The 16,452-nt window shown below is 39.0% G+C and overlaps 4 protein-coding genes across 8 annotated transcripts; 2 read left to right on the top strand and 2 right to left on the bottom strand.

Moving 5' to 3' along the window:
* The first annotated feature begins 4,159 nt into the window (after nucleotides 1-4,159).
* On the top strand, nucleotides 4,160-9,486 carry LOC105694232. 2 transcript variants are annotated; one of them, XM_012414705.2, is made up of 6 exons: nucleotides 4,160-4,900; nucleotides 5,066-5,444; nucleotides 5,564-7,587; nucleotides 8,387-8,493; nucleotides 8,572-8,768; nucleotides 8,964-9,486. In XM_012414705.2, the coding sequence occupies exons 3-6, from the start codon at nucleotides 5,597-5,599 to the stop codon at nucleotides 9,087-9,089; spliced, it is 2,421 nt and encodes an 806-aa protein (XP_012270128.1). In that variant the 5' UTR covers nucleotides 4,160-4,900; nucleotides 5,066-5,444; nucleotides 5,564-5,596; the 3' UTR covers nucleotides 9,090-9,486. The 2 variants fall into 2 exon arrangements, with proteins under 2 accessions (XP_012270128.1, XP_012270127.1); XM_012414704.2 differs by having other exon boundaries at nucleotides 8,387-8,768.
* A 19-nt stretch (nucleotides 9,487-9,505) lies between these two features.
* LOC105694234 (coiled-coil domain-containing protein 124) lies at nucleotides 9,506-11,076 on the bottom strand. Of its 2 annotated transcripts, none has more exons than XM_012414707.2 (4): nucleotides 10,917-11,076; nucleotides 10,407-10,574; nucleotides 9,886-10,154; nucleotides 9,506-9,782 (listed from the first exon to the last, which is right to left on the bottom strand). In XM_012414707.2, the coding sequence occupies exons 2-4, from the start codon at nucleotides 10,563-10,565 to the stop codon at nucleotides 9,578-9,580; spliced, it is 633 nt and encodes a 210-aa protein (XP_012270130.1). In that variant the 5' UTR covers nucleotides 10,566-10,574; nucleotides 10,917-11,076; the 3' UTR covers nucleotides 9,506-9,577. The 2 variants fall into 2 exon arrangements, with proteins under 2 accessions (XP_012270130.1, XP_023290676.1); XM_023434908.1 differs by having other exon boundaries at nucleotides 10,407-10,571.
* Nucleotides 10,576-13,669, top strand: LOC105694235 (UPF0235 protein C15orf40 homolog). Of its 3 annotated transcripts, none has more exons than XR_001103512.1 (5): nucleotides 10,576-10,898; nucleotides 11,625-11,718; nucleotides 11,810-11,937; nucleotides 12,007-12,151; nucleotides 13,591-13,669. XR_001103512.1 is itself a non-coding variant. In XM_012414708.1 (4 exons), the coding sequence occupies exons 1-4, from the start codon at nucleotides 10,686-10,688 to the stop codon at nucleotides 12,094-12,096; spliced, it is 513 nt and encodes a 170-aa protein (XP_012270131.1). In that variant the 5' UTR covers nucleotides 10,576-10,685; the 3' UTR covers nucleotides 12,097-12,134. The 3 variants fall into 3 exon arrangements, 1 of the variants encoding a protein (XP_012270131.1); XR_001103513.2 differs by lacking the exon at nucleotides 13,591-13,669 and adding an exon at nucleotides 12,790-12,873; XM_012414708.1 differs by lacking the exon at nucleotides 13,591-13,669 and having other exon boundaries at nucleotides 10,576-10,886; nucleotides 12,007-12,134.
* Nucleotides 12,145-16,145, bottom strand: LOC105694233 (arrestin domain-containing protein 2). Its single transcript, XM_012414706.2, has 6 exons — nucleotides 15,588-16,145; nucleotides 14,553-14,677; nucleotides 14,270-14,487; nucleotides 13,544-13,690; nucleotides 13,063-13,284; nucleotides 12,145-12,989 (listed from the first exon to the last, which is right to left on the bottom strand). The coding sequence occupies exons 1-6, from the start codon at nucleotides 15,698-15,700 to the stop codon at nucleotides 12,798-12,800; spliced, it is 1,017 nt and encodes a 338-aa protein (XP_012270129.1). The 5' UTR covers nucleotides 15,701-16,145; the 3' UTR covers nucleotides 12,145-12,797.
* Nucleotides 16,146-16,452: the final 307 nt, after the last annotated feature.

Below are 16,452 nucleotides of genomic sequence, written 5' to 3'. Positions count from 1 at the left end.
ATTGACTGACAGAGGGAGCCACAAATTTGCCACTTTTATTCTATAATGTATGTGAGTGAAAAATAAGTGTGGGCTTTGTTACCCATATGGGTCTTATTTCCCTAAATAACTTAAGTTTAAGTTGGGTGCACAATGCTTTTAACGTTTTTATACATTTCCATATGTATGAAAACATGATAACTTATAAATGTGATTACAGTAGTATGTGCACATACAGAAAAATGTGGTTGAATGAAGACAATTTTTATTAGCTCAACCATGGAATATAGTTGTTATACGGACAACTACATGTTTGGTCGACGTAACAAAATTCTTTGGTTAATAACTTTTGATTGCTTCCGTAAAATATCGCAGTAGATAACAGTAAAAAATTACAATAATTTGATACATTTAACCATAATATTTGGCTAGACTAAAATATTTTCTAAAATTAACGAAACGATTTAATTAAAAAGCTTAAGCCGACCAAAACAAACGAATTTAGTCAAGTGAACTAAAATTCGGAACACTCAACCAAAACGTTTTCTAAAATTAACGAAACGATTTAATTAAAAAGCTTAAGCCGACCAAAACAAACGAATTTAGTCAAGTGAACTAAAATTCGGAACACTCAACCAAAACGTTTTCTAAAATGAACCGTATGCTGTCAATCAAACGATTATGTTTGATGAATGAAATTTCTTCTCTACGTGTATAATCTGAATTTGAACAAATATTGATAGGTCTAATACCGTTATGAATTTTGTCAAACGCTTGGAACCATTTAAGGATAAAATTACCTTAAAATTGCATCACCTACAAGACGGATATAATAAAGTTGTTTAACGTCGCATCGTTCCAACATGCATACAATGTTTCATCGTTAAATACACTTGGATGGGCAGATAGCACGTTTCAGAGCGTGATTAAATGCGCGTGCAATGTTTGGTGTATAAAGCCTCCACTACATTTTACGGACAGGGTCGAAGGATGAGCGGGCATGTTTACCTATGTAAAGGTGAGCAAAAGGAGTTATTTACGTCTCTTGCTGCTAGTTTGTGCACACAACATATCAAATGGTACCCCATAAAAAAGAACCTGTAAATAAAACCTCATACGTCATGTAATAAGTAATTTTATGTAGCAAAATGACATAGTATACCAAACATTGTATCGTCCACTTTTCGTGGGAAGCTTATAAGCTCCACATTTCATCGATTAGAAATGATCGAACTGGCCCACTTTTCCGCATAGTATCCGATTAGATATAACTTCTATGCCGTTTATTGGACTAGTTTCATTATCACGATACCAATACGGGGTTATTCATAAATTGATTACTCCTATTCGAGATAAACTGTAGAGAATAGAAATGTCACTATTTTTGCACTACAAGATGACAGAAATATCGAACAAAGGGTATGTGAATAAAGAATCGTACGTCCACTTTGTCGTCACATCCTTAACGTTATTACTAAAGACAAACCAAATTGTTCTTCTCTGCACATCAGATGTTCAGAGTTATGACAGCTAGACGCAAACGAATCGTGACGCTGCTTCCTACATATGAAAACAAGTGTTTATCCAGACGTTTGCTTTTAAAATCCGTTTCTTCTCGCACTTAGCAGAGTGTAATTGTAATACATAGTTGCAGTAGGAATTTCTGTGCGTCATTTCATTTCTTACTTCCGCGGTATTATCCCTTTCACTTGTGTGACTGTTAATCTTGACGACAGCTTTTCTCCTCAGTGCGTGATAGAGACGTTGAGCCTCCATAGAATGGAGTAAAGAAGGAAATGGACTGGCCTAACGACCGGATGTGCTAAGGTATAATCCGCGCACGTGCCATCACTTTTAGAAGCAGTTCTTTGTACTGGGATGTCTTTAGCGATCATCAAGATCCTTCCTGACTTTGGGTTCAAGCTCGTGCGGATTGAAAGTCCTATAATATTTCCACGACTTACAAATTTATTATTTTCTTTTGCTCACACTAGTAAACATAAATTTGCAATTCGCTTATTTGTCAATAAGTTCTTAAATTTCTTAATGTTCTCTTGAACGTTCAAGTAATTCGAATCTGAAAGAAGCTTTTAACGGTAAAATGTTACTTTTAGTATCACACCTGATTAAGATCATCATCTACCGAAAATAGAGATTGCACGTATACACGCTCTGTCGGCTAACTAGATTATTAAAATAATTTTAACATTTATGACGATATAATTTCTCCTTAAGAACTAGAAATCGATCGTAACAGGTATATGCGTTGCAATTACGCGTACGTGAGCGCCATTACATGCACTCTCTGCACTTTCATTCGAGGCCTGTATCGGAAGAATAAATTAACCGTGTTTAAAAGCGTAACACAAGGTGAGAGAGAGCCAAATTATACCGAAGCTGCCTGTAATAATCCTTGAGTCCTTTTGAAGACAAAGATGCATTTATACTATCTCTTATGCGACTATAAATTAGACTTTGCAACATGACTAATGTAAGCAATGTAAAAGAAATTGAAGTCATTTTAATCACGGGGGTTTCAGCAGATCCATGCTACTCCTTGTTACAAACGAAGAGAGAAGCCTTAACATATCCAATTGCATGACTAAAATTAATCGTTTCACCGCCAATTGTCAACGATCAAATTGCTAATATTAATCAATTAGTGAATAAATGACTGAGAGTAAATAAATGCTCTCATTTCTTTAAATCGAAGGAAATAAAATAATTTATGAATGTTATCGAAGACGCCGGCCGTTAGGCGATGTCGGCGAGAAAAAAAATGCCAGTCAATTATGTATTAAATATCTCATCATAGGTCGAGAAGCGACGAGTTAAATATTTCAACTCGTTAAAGTCGAGTCCACTATATATTCGAGTCAACTAGTTACTTTTACCGTAACTCGAGTTATCGGTGCGAACGAATGTGAGCTACGAATGCGAGAGTGAGCCAGGTTACGGAGTGAGAGCGAAATCGAGATACCAACCACGCGTTTTTCGTTTATCCAAGTTGTTATTCGAGTTGTTCCACTCACCAACTCGCCACGCCAAATATATGCGAACGCGTTTCCCTTCCTTCGCCGAGTCATCGACCCAGGACTAAATTCGAGTTAACAATATTTTCGAATTAAAGTAACTCCAGCTAATAAAGTACTCGACTCGTCGCATCGTTAGTCTTATAGGTGACCTACAGACAGGGTTGTGCAGGAACGCGTCGCTTGAGGTTTTTTTACATCAAATATTCAAATGAAGTATTCTACGTAAAAACTAAGTACAATACCTAGCAAATTGCGTGACAAAGATGGCGATACTGTGACCTCGTCTTTTCAAAATATTCAAAGTATTTAACATATGTGAATAAACATTTCAGCTAAAAAAGAAAAGTAAAGAATCACGTCAGGCGGGAGTAAACCATCGAAAGGATCTTTCAGGCTTGAACATTCCAGTTTCCCACATATTTCATGGAAAACTTCCATCTCCATTCATCGGGAAACCCGGTAGAATTTCGCGCCAAGTATACACACTTGCATACGTACATACGTATGTGCGAAACCATGTGCTGCGTGAAACGCTACAGAGTTCTTAACGCCAAGTTTAGGCGTGTTAAATTCGTAAGAATTAATATTTCTGTATTTAAGAATTGCTCGTGGATCAAGATTCAGATACATAAATACAAATGGTACTTTATTTATGACAAATTCGAAGTAGGAGGAAGAACTGCAGAAATAAAGTTCCGAATTCATATAATTTCTCCACCAAACTCGTGACGTAAGATACCTGGTAATTTACCGTAAAAATCCATGTAAATTACTTGGGGTATTTTACTTACCCAACCCTGCCTACAGGTGGAGGAGTTCTCCGAGAGCACCTGCGCGCGCAGTTAGCTCAAAAGGAGTATAGGCCATCATAAGTAACGGGGCACCGTGGTGGCGACGCTACGCCACGCTGGTTTCGGTATGGGTACGCTGGCCCGAAGCGGGCCCCTAGAGGGGTCTCGAGCGGCCCTCAAAATGGCCGTCGTGACCCGAGCGCCGAGTGCCGCCGCGGACAGCCGTCATCGGTAACGATTGGAGGAAGCGTCCGAAATTCGACCTATCCGGCGACCCGTCCAAAATTATGCGGGTCACGTGGCCCCGTACGTGCGCGTCCCATTGACTCGATCGGCATGAACCAGCAGCGCGCGCCAACCGCGTCCAACCAGAGAGGTCGAACCGCATCGGACCAACGCATCGCATCGGTGTGTGGCGGAATTCGCGCAAAGATGTGCGATGTTGTTCCAGGTTAGGAATCCCTCGGAAGGGGCCGTCGAGCGGACGAAAGGCACGACGAAAGACAACCCAGTTTGCGATCAACGGTGATCGGGAAGGAAATACGGTGCGCGGGGCGATGTAACACGATGCGTACGTGAGCGTGGGGAACTCGAGTAGAACGGGCGAGTGTGGTGTGACACGGACTGTGCCAGACCTCGAGCAACAAGTGGTTGCTCGTCTATTGGTGCCAGCCACCCGCGGGGTTAAATACCATTAAATTCGACGTATCCTGGCCGACGCGCGGAGCCGAAGAACAAAGTGGCGGGGAGACGGCGCGGACGTCGATCGAGGATAATATTCGATACGTGCATGTATGTCCCATTGTACGTGCAGTGCGTACGTATGTACGTGCATTACACGAGTCCGACTCCGTTACGTAGGTCTACGTCGTCCCTCGTCTTCGCGATCTCGGAGATGTGAACGAGAGCGAGGGGGACGCGGCGCGCGAAAAGGAAACGAATAAAGACGACACTGGACGACAGGGTGAATCACGCGGTGGTGGAGGTGGCGGAGAAGGTGGAGGCGTGGATCGGAGAAGCGCGACATGTCGATGTATGTCAGTTTGCTTCGAGACTTCGCAGGAGCGGCGAGGCCCTCCTGAAACGAGCCAACCGGTAAGTCGCGCTCTTTAATTAGTGGAAAGAGAGCTTTTTCAAGAGGGAGTTAGGGAGATCGAGGAAGGAGATACGCACTTTCATTTTTCACAGAGAAATCAACGCGTTCCGAATACTTTCATTGGTGTCTTTACTGAGAATCCTCATTGCGTGTTGATTTTGTAGGTGATCGCCGTATGGACTCGATGAGGAAGATTCTATGTGCTTTGCATGACATATGGAGTCAAAGGCGAAGAATTGAAAAGGAAGGAGAGAAAAGCGTTGGAACCTGCTATGAAGTACATATATGTATGTAATTATTGTATGTCTATATGCAAATTTGAATTGCATGAATCCCACTGCACCGCATAAGTTGTCACGTGTCTTAGCGGTAATGGGTACATAAATGAGGACGAGAAGAAAATTGATATATGATAACGAATTGAATTATATGACAAAGGCTACAGAAAAAGTAAACGAGTTGATAAACCCGACATGTTGGTATGTGTCGTTTTAATGCAGAATTATACCAAAGTGGAAAGACTATCGTACAGAAAGTGAAGCGGTGAGTTTATGAGCTTCTTAGTAAAATAGAATGAGTGTATTTTTTGAATGGGGAAAAACCAATGAAAGAAAACTTGGCAAGTTTAACTTAAGTGAAATTCAGATATTTTAATTTTGCAGGAAATTCTGCTCCATGGAATTGACGAGCCAGCAATGGATTTAGATAATTTACAGCAAGAGACAAAGATGGATATGGAAGATACCGATGTAACAGGAAAAGCATGGTATACCAAACTCTTTGAGTATGTCAGGAATCATAATCGAATTGATCCTGGGAGGCTTGAGCTACCTGATTGCGATTTCTTCAATGTTGCACCCAGACGAACATTGAGAATACTGAAACCACCTATTAAAAATGGTGAATATTACGAAGGGTCTAATGAAAGGCCAGATTCGGTAAATGGTAATTTTTTCTCACGCTGGTCCAAGAGACCTCATCCCTCTGGAAACTGTAGGTGTTCTTTTCGTCGTTCCAATCGATTTAGTACAACGGAGGAGCAGCTTTTATCAGCTGAATTGAACCACATCAGAAATAGCCTATCTGAGGCAGAAATGAACGGAGAAAACATCGAACAACTTGAGAAGACAGTATCCGTAAATCTTGAAGGTCTAATTCCACCTGTTCCTGAGGAAAATGACAAAATAACGGAGAAAAAATTAACAGACATCACAGAATTCACACCCGGAACTAATTATCAAAATATTGATGAAGTTGCGATTAAAAGTAAAATTGTAAAGGATCTAGAGAAATTTATTGAAGAGCTACTGGAGGAAATAGTGGATGATACGTTAAAATACATATCGGAATCTAAGGATGTGATTAATAGAGTGGAAAACTGTTCAACCGGTGTGTGTACGGATCCCAAACATTTAAGTAACTGTGTGTCCTTTGAAAACGATTCCGTAAAACTTTCAAAGATTACCGATGAAAAACAATTTGCTAATAGTTCGTGTACAGCTAGTACTCCTTTTAATAAAATCAATTTTGCTTTCCACAATGACATTAATAGAGTTAACAATGAAGAAGTGGATTATACAGATGGATATGTGAATCACGCATTTCTGGGATCCTCTAATGATCCTGATACATTGGAATTTTACTTGCATAAACCTGTTAATAGTTGCATGGCTTTGGAACATCTTGATTGTATCGACTCTGGTATTAACAGTGTAGAGACTATAGAATTTCAACCAGAGCAAGAACCTAGTTTGGAGGAATCATTAATGGAGATTATTGACGCAAAACTTGGACGTAGTCCATTACGAAAAAGTTGGGAGGATTTACGAGATCAACAGGATAAAGATAAAACCATTAAAGAAAGTATTTGTGAAGATTCATCTCAACTAGAAAATCACGAAAGCCCATGTAATTCAGAATCTCAATTAGATTCAGAAGTAAAGGTTCATGAAACTTTGAAAGATGAAAGAGATCTCGAAGAGGAAATAAATACCTTTAAAAAACATGAAACTGTTACCATGCAAAATGACAATCAAAATGCTCTCACAACTAAAATTGTTGATTGGGAGAAAAACACTCTTGAATCCGTAACAGAAGATGATTCGAAAAAACTTAACGAAGTGACCACGGATCCCAATTTTGATCAATTACGATTGGAGTTTAATGGGAGCTCGACATCTTTAGAGAATATTCCACCGCGGAAGAAAAAGGGGATGCATGTCTTTTGTAGAAAACTATCAACAAGCCTTTGCACCTCTAACAACGATGAAGATAAAGATAAAAGAATTAATGTGGGGCCTACTAAACGTAACGATAGTTCAAGGATTCGACCGGTAGAACTTGAAGATTATCGAAAAAAATGGTCAAGTCCCAAAAAGATTCCTGACTCTACATTGGAAAACAACCTAAGAGACTCTGTAAAATTGAGAAAAAACAAGAAACCTATTATTGTATTTCTCCATGGCTTTGGTGCCTCCGCGGATGTTTTTGCACATCAGTTGGAATACTTTTCCAAGTTGGGTTATCCTTGTCTGGCTCCAGACATGCTAGGTCATGGAATGAGCTCAGCGCCAAATCGTTCAAGAGACTACCACTTTGAGAAACTACTCAAAGATTTGGATACGATTCTCCATCATTATGCTTTCAAGCCAGGACACAAGTGCGTCCTAGTGGCGCATAACTATGGGTAATTATCTAATTATTACATTAAATATGTTAAACTGGTTACATTCTCATATATAAGCTTTACATTATTTAAATCGTTTAAACATTTGATTAAAACAAATCATAATAACTGTTAATAACAATTGTCAAAAAATTCAGTTTAACCCAAATTTAGTCGATTTGACACAATCAATAGATTAAATATTTGAGTTTATTGTCATTGCAAACAAAACATATAAAATGTTTAAATAATGCCAATATCCTGCCATGCCATCTTGTTTCATAATGTTCCTGTGAAGTAATAGAAACATTTAGTTTTCGACACACTAAATCGAGGCAGTTTTCTAATATTGCGACAGCCTATACGTGTGCAAACTGCATATCTGATAATAGGTCTGGTCAAAGAAATTGTGCAAACGAAGTAAAGTGCACCGTAAGGTGTGTCCACCGGAAAAGGGCGTATTTTGCGATATAAGATAACCCCGGGAATGAGCAATATCAATGTTGCTAGATCAGTATTCGACTGAAAGCCAATGTACAACCCACACAAAATGACGCCGTAGGAATAGACAATAAAGCTTAATTATTATTCGATTATTGCGACATAACGTGTGGGTCATCGGTGGTTCGGTGCACCTACGTATTTCATTTGCTGCTGTTTTATAAACCGGTGGGTTAGCAAAGACGTTTCTCGATATTTGTATGGTCATAGTAACCACACGATGACATCATAGCGCACTTTTATTCAACTCTCAGGAAAATGACACGAAGAGAAGCTTTAAAGGAAAAAAACGTAAATAGGTACCATTATTCTTTTCTAGATGCAGCTTTGCGACAGCACTGGCGTGTAAATACGATACCAACATCCACCGGTTAGTTTTGATATCTGGTGGTGGTCCAACACCTTTGGCACCTCCAAGTACAGAAAGTACTGGCCATTGTTGTCTAAGAGCAGCGTTTGCGCCTTTACTTATGTGCGGACTTCATCGAGACATTTTATATGCAGCGAGAGGTCGTCAGCATCCTTACTGTGGGCCCGAATCCCCTGAACAGTGGCCATCGCACATGAAGTATATTTTGGAAGGAATGGTCTGGCCGGAAGGCGACTACGTTTTCCATAGAAGGATATGTACGCCGACGCTCCTTGTACACGGACTGCGAGACAATAAGGTGTCTCTCGTACAGGAATGTCAAATGGAACGAGTGAGTCAAACTCCATTGCAAGAGCAAATACTTTAAACTTACCTCGCATTTTCATGTAATAGAACGTTGAAATGATTTAAAGGTTTAAGAATTATTCATATTTATTTTATAGTATGGTGAAGAAGGTCTATATGATTAGAACAAAAAAAAAAGATTTTATACAGGTTTCTAAAATCATGATTTGTTTACTTCCAGACTATGGTAAAGGCATTTCTAGAAGCTATTCCTGCAGCTGGTCACTGCCCGATGACGGACTGTCCCGAGCAGCTTAATCATATGATCCACTGTTTCATAGATTTATGGAAACATAAAAAGTGGTAGCCTCAAGACAAGCCCTAGAAGATTCGAAAAATTAATCATGAAGCAACGCATGTAGAGCACTTGATTGTATAATAAGTTAATTATATACGATACAACGACCACTAATTCGTACGTGGTCCGCTAGGGAAAAGAAGTTAAAATTTACAGAATCTGTGTGGAACGATGAACGTGCCAAAAGTTGTTTGATGTTGCCGAGAATTCATTGCTATCTTTGGCAATAGTACATGTATTTTGCTCCCCGAGCAACGAATACGTTCAACTTTTTTGTTGACTAGAGGCTACCAGATTTTGTACGTTGAAAGTTGTACCAAAGATGATTTATACAGTGTTACTTTATACGTTTTACGGCAGCGGAGCATAACTTATTCGTTTACAATAAAATCGTGTTTTAGACAAAGGTTGATGCGAAGACACGGTTAACACCTTCATTCTTTTAATTCCTAAGTCGTTCAGTTGATCATTTCACGTGTAAACCTTCTGGTGAGACCTTAAATGTCTTGATGATTTAGAAGTCTTTGATTAAGAGGATTTTCAGGTGACTTCATCCATTCTTTACGTAACAATTGTTTCAGTTGACTGAGCCTTAAGGTCGGATTTTGTTCCTTTATAATAGGCATCATTCTTTCTTCAAAACTTGTATAAGCTGCCTTGACTCGTTTTTCAGGATGACGGTCTACCTCAGATTCTTTCGTACTGCCAAATAAGAAAAGATTGGTATTAAATATAATCATATAATAAATCATCAAGCGTAATGAATGAACTTTGCAAATATATGTCTCGATTAAAACGATAATACCTTAAAACTGACAGAGCTTCATCTATGCCGTGTGCAGTTTCACCTTCCAATATTACTCTGTTCAAATTCTCTTCGATGGGTTTTTCTTCTTCCTTCTTTTTCATTGCGACTTGATTTCGCTTCTCTGTTATTGCAGTGATTTCGGCTCGAGTCACCTTTGCTGTTGGCTGTTTACCTCCTATTTTTATAGTAGCCATTTCTTTTTCAAGTAATGCTTTCGCTTCTGCTTTCTTTTCCAATTGCTGTTGACGCTTCTTTTCAAGTTCCTCCTACATGAGGAAGTGTAGAATATAATAACTTTTTTTAATAATAAAACTATATAATACCATTACTAATCGATAATAAACTTTGAAAAAATCTACGTATAAAGCATCGGAAGACTAAACTACTATGATATGAAGGATAAATTTATAGACGATACCAATCATACTGACAATATGACTTCATAATTGAAATTGCATTCCTAACTATTACATATCCTATATTTAAAGTTATTTCAACATATAAAGATTATGTATTACCTGCTTCTGTTTCTTCTTAAGAAGTTGTTTGTCGTCATCTTGCCAAGCCTTGTCTTCTGCTTCTTGGGCCTTTTTTGTATTTTCTGCCTCTTTGGCAGCTGCTTTTCGAGCCCTGGCTGCAACAGCCTTGCTATTTTCACCAACAAACTTTTTGGGCATGGCGGTCTGCTGAAATATTCTTATTCATTTCAAATTTCCCGCGAAATCGCGAGCGCACTTTATTGGCATGACTGTTGCACACGCGCAACAATTAATGTACATTCCAATTCGTAGAGGTTAATGTGTCTTCCAATATTGAAGTTTTTTCAAAGAAATATCGCAAACACCATACTTATACTAATTTATCTTGAATCCATGACAAGCATCGTTGTAAAAAAGTGGGTTCACAGATTAACAGCGCAGCGAATAACAACTATTCGTGATATGTCGAAGCAACGAGTGAAAAAGGTTGGGAAGGGTCAACAAGCGGAAAAGGTTGAGGTGAGAACACTTGTAAGTAACAGTTCTTACCGAAATTAGACGCAGGAATTCAAAATTTGTTTGGTGACTTGTTAAGATCACCTACCGCGAACGTAATTCGACATTTTCTAAAGAGTACGCGCCACCTAAAAAGTGTCACTCGATGTGGTTACGAGTGGTAATGGTAATATCAAAAGTCACTAGGTGTGCTCGTCTAGTGAAAACCCACTATATAGGAAAATCTCAAGAATCAAAAACTAAGATATTCAAATAATACTTCATACATTGTATAGTTCTCACATTACTTAATGATTAATCATTTCAAGAATAAATACTTATTTAAATATATTACAGTTTTTTAATTATAAAATATTAACATTTTTATATGCTACAAACTTTCATTTTTAGTTATAAAAGATTAATATTTACGATAGAACTTAATCATTTTCCAGAAAATGTCGAAATGAAATTGCTTGGAAATTCAGTTTTTGTTATTGCACATGCGCAGGACATCATCTATAACGGCGCGAAAGTCGAACTGCTTTAAAATTTAAGGGAGTCAAAATGTACTGACATGTCACTTAATGTAAAAAAATAACAAATAAATGTTATGTAAAGGAAGAGGATGAATTAAAATTGTATATTTTTAATATATTACTATATAAGATTTATCAATGATTAAATTAATTTATTAAAAAATTGATTTTATTAAAATAAAAGTGGATAAATTTACTACTGTGTCGTATTCTTGTATTTTAGCAAGTTCTGCCAGGAGCTGTAAGCGTTGGAAAGAATGGGACAGTAAATATAAAAATTCAAGCAAAACCTGGAGCTAAACACAATAATATAACAGGTAATTTATTCCTAAGATCTCTACGGTATTATTCATACAGTAGTAACATTGGATTGAACTTAATTCTTTTTCGAACACGAAACTGTCTCAGAAATCACTGATGATGTTGTGGGTGTTGCAATATCGGCACCTCCTGTTGAAGGTGAAGCAAATACTGAACTGGTGAAATATTTAGCATCAATTTTGGGCGTCAGGAAGTCCGATGTGTCATTGGATAGGGTTCGTTTTCAATTACATTATAATGTATAGAATATATTATTTTTATAATAATTGTACTCTTCAATACAGGGAGCAAAAAGTCGCCATAAGACTGTCATAGTAGCTGGGATTACCATGGAAAGTGTCCTTGATAAGTTGAAAACAGAAATGATAAGTTAGTACATGTGGATATCGTAAAAATAGATAACCGTGCAACAACGTATATTATAGACTGGTAATTAATAATTGATTTATTATCTCGACATTATTATATGACAGCCGTTTTTACACGCAGTTACATTGCACGCATCTTTCATTACATCCGCTTAATCTCCGTATTCAGAAATATTTTCAGGACCTATGGGCTAGTTTTATAAGTGAAGTACCGCTGAGAGATATCCTGTCCGAATGAAAACAATATAAAATCTGAATGTTTGAGTACGGTAATACGCGTTCCATCATCTTTACACATTAAATATATACGAATATGGCAGTTCTATCAGTACATACATACATAAAACAGTAGCAAATAGTAATAAAAATAAAACATCTGTGACGTCATGTGTAATATTGCATTATACACATTCTAATAAAATGTAATTGTCCAAAACACATTTTTCGCGTCACAACAAATAATCTCTCTAATAGAGAGTGATAAAATAATGTTATCTTATGTTGTCTAACACACTAGACAAGACAGATCAATTTAATTAGTGTCAAAGTATCAAAGAACAGGTGCCAAGTACTTTTTCCTTAACTACGCGTTACTATTATTACATGAATAAAAAATATTCGGCACTTGCTCGTCAGCGTTTTTTGTTAAAACGTTGCTTTGACTGATTCCAATTACATTTTGTTTCATTCATTTTTCAGTTCAATTCTCATTCCTGCACCTCGAAAGCTTTATCGTCAAGCCACGGTCGAAAAATGGGTAAAGTCGAGGGGTAGTGAGCTCCTCTTTTTGATGGTGCCGTTCCCGCAGGAGCTCCTTCTTGCCTGAGGGGGTATGTCGCCAGGACAATTGGTATCTGTAGTTTTATCTCCTTATCCAAACTCTTCGGGCTAATTACAAACTGAAAGAACCAAATTGATCAATATCGTAAGATCGCAAGATAGATAAAAATCCGAAAGTCGAAAAATTCTTACATAAACATGATAGAGTACGTTGATCAAATGACATCCCCTAAGGTTGGTAGGTGGCAATGGTGGAACGTACATTTGTTCGTTTAGCCATTCCTCACCCTCGCCAGGACGAATTTTCCCCCTAGACACGCTTGCTAATTCTCTTGTCTCACTGGCGAGGACTTTGCCTCGACATAGGTATTGAATAGTTTCAGTTAACGATGCCTTTGTTGACTTCATCGTCACCTATAGGACAAGTTCACATTCAAATATTAAATTTAAAGTAGCTATAAATATGTTTAATTATTAACGTAATCGATCAATTAATAGGTCAAATGAAATGTGAGTCACTCTTTTAGTTGCGCCATCGCGGACAACTAATACATATATCCTAGTACTATGATAGTAATATATACACATCGAATTAAGTCATAGACAAGATATATATAAAACGCGAATCGAGGGTTTTTTTCAATGTATCGTAGTACCGAAATATGATACGCACTTTGCTTCGATTGCTGACTGTAGCTGAAATGCCAATGGTTTCTCCAGGGACGTATCCACCTCTATCTAGGCTTACACGACAGAAGACAGGACCTCCAGAGACGCAAGATACACCTACGCGTTGCTCCACCTCCAGTCTCGCCGGTTGCTGCACATAATTGTTATGCAATCTAAGAACATCATTATATTATGGGCGTATAATACTGGAAGAAAAACACGTAACGTGTTAAAAATACACGCTGTCAGCTTAACATATTCAGGAAGGAATGCAAGTATACAAATGTACAGGTAACTGTTTTTATAATAATTAATATTTTGTATGCAGTATTCATTTAAATAATTTATATACCAAATCCTACATTACTAGGATTTTCCTGTAGTATTTTCGGTATGTCTGTAAAACATTTTTTTCGTTTTTGTCACATACTACCATAGACAGATGATATAGGGATACAATGATACTAGCTTAAAGAATATAGGACATGTTGCCCATATTTTCGAGCTGGTGTTGCGAGAGATAGGTTTTACAAACACGATTTTCAAGGTTACATCGTTCGAGAGAGATTGCTGTACTTGCGAAACAATCAACTTAAAGCAGAGAAGTTCAAAACGTTATTTTATCAGGGAAGCAAAGACTATGGATTAATGTACTCAAAAGAATTAATACGTAAATTATTTATAGTAGAAACGCAGTTAATACATTTAAGTTGGATGAATTTTAACTTACCGCTAAAATCGGCGGCTCGAGATTCAAATCGATAGGATTCATGACGATAAATACTTGTTGATTTTTATGCGTTAAGCCCCCTGGTTCCCTGAGGGCTGCCTTGCAATAATACTGGACCCATCCATGTTTACCCAGAAATGTGGAAGGCAGACCCAAAGGCAATCCCAATTTGAAAGGGAAACTGTGAATACCCGGTGATAACAAGGATGGTCCTTCACCTGAATGTTGAAACTCGTTAATATTCCTGATACATCGCAGAAACGAAGAAAACGAAATAAATTACCTGGCTCTCCCAGAAGCCTCATTCGAAAGTCTATGTAACTCTCCTTGTCGTAAACTCTTTCGGCCCGTTGACTTCGTACCCTGACAACTCCTTCGCCGATAACATGAAAATGGAGTCCCGAGACACTAAGGAAATAAAAATATAATGAAAAGAATTATTCGGTCATATTTTCACAACGAGAGTATACATTTCCTTTCTCTAACATATCAGATATCGCGCAGTAACACCTAATTACGAAACGTATCTTACAACATAAGTAGAGACGACAAGTGCGCACGATAAACGACAGGACGTTCAATGGGTTTTTTGCAGCATAATCACTGGGAGGGGAGGTCCAAATAGGGGACACAATACGGCAATTAGAGATTCAATTGTTATGAATGTTTTTGCAAAAAAGGGACTGCAACTGCTTCTGCAGGTGGCAAGTGCATTGCAACAGGTACAACACATATTTCTCGTTGTACATTAAGGAAACAAACATAGCGAAACGTTGTAACGGCACATATTAACTCGGGCGTGTAATGTTAAATTCTCACGCATGAAACTGCGGAACATTAATCCGAAAGGGAAAAGAAATCCGTTGCGTTGCGTGAGAGATTTCGATAAGAGTATCCTGGAGAAATCCGTTGCAGTTGAATTTTCATTAATTGTTACGAAGGCTTATTATCTAGAAATATGCTTTTCCCGCATGACTCCTTCATAAATCCGCATTAAGAGCGTTCAAAAGTAAACGAAGCGGTCCCTAAGTAGCTCAAGTATTTTCGCATTCTTGTGGTATCAAAATAAAATACAAAACAATTTAGAGATGCTAAAACCTAACAACGACGGAATATAGTAAAGATTAATGGAAAATGAATTGACAGCGAATTAAAATGCAGCTATGCACCTAGATAACTCTATGGAAAAATACTTCTATCGTTCCTCGTTGTCCGCCCTAGTCTCGCCTTTACCACTTACGCCGGCCTTCGCGCCTAACTACCGATAACTACGATATTATAATACTCACTACCGTGCCACCACTGGCAAAATACTCACTAGGCCTCGTCGTCCAGTTCAATGAGCACTCTGCCAGACAAGAAGTGTCCGGGAAAGTAGAGTAAGTTCGTGTTGTCGAAGAGTATCAAAAACTTGCTCAACTTTCTCGTCATCTCGACGATCGGCTCGGGACAGGTGTCGCTCGATTACGTCTGCGAGGCCACTAGGAGCGCATCGCGGGACCTTCTGGCAGGGCGAGCTTCCCCATCCGAGCCATCCACGTGTCCTCGACGAGTGACTACCTCGGCGACTCGCGTAACAGTCGCGCGAGCAACGCCCGGTCGCTCGCGGGCTTTTTTTCTTCCTCCAGTTGGTCGTCGGAGCGCGCAGGAATGCTCGAGTAGGCGCACCTGGGCGCACCGCGCCTAGGTGGTCGGCTCCGATTTGAAAAATCCGCACCGCCGCGACCCGTCCGCCATTTTTCCCGCGAGCTCGAAAGGCTCGAAACTCGAACGTGGTACCGTTTGATCTTAGACGACGACGCGCGAGTCTCTCGGCATCCTCGAGCAGCGACTCGTCCTGAAAGTCTCTGCGTGAAACTCGCCGAGACCAGCGGAGACCTTGCCTCTTCCTGTCCATTCTTGGTGCTGAGATCACTTTCGCTCCCTACCACCTACGGACCTCGCGTCTCGTTCTCCAATAGGACGGAAGGACGCACGAGGTTACCTGGCGGAGTCGCCCAATGGTTTTCCGAGTTTGCTGCACGCTACGGTTCGGTCCTTTTTTCGCTCCTTCGATGCGCTCGCTCCGATAGACCAAAATACCTAGAATCATCGAAGCGCTTAATGAAACTGCCGGAAAGTCTCGGCGAACGTGTCGCTAAACGTCACTGCGAAATGCTTGGAAGAGACCTTGAGAATCGGCA

The sequence above is a fragment of the Orussus abietinus genome, unplaced genomic scaffold (genome assembly GCF_000612105.2).
Source record: "Orussus abietinus isolate OABI.00-Male unplaced genomic scaffold, Oabi_2.0 scaffold52, whole genome shotgun sequence".
NCBI lineage: Eukaryota > Metazoa > Arthropoda > Insecta > Hymenoptera > Orussidae > Orussus > Orussus abietinus.
The sequence above is the reverse complement of the archived record's forward strand: the minus strand, read 5'-3'. Positions and strand labels throughout refer to the sequence as shown.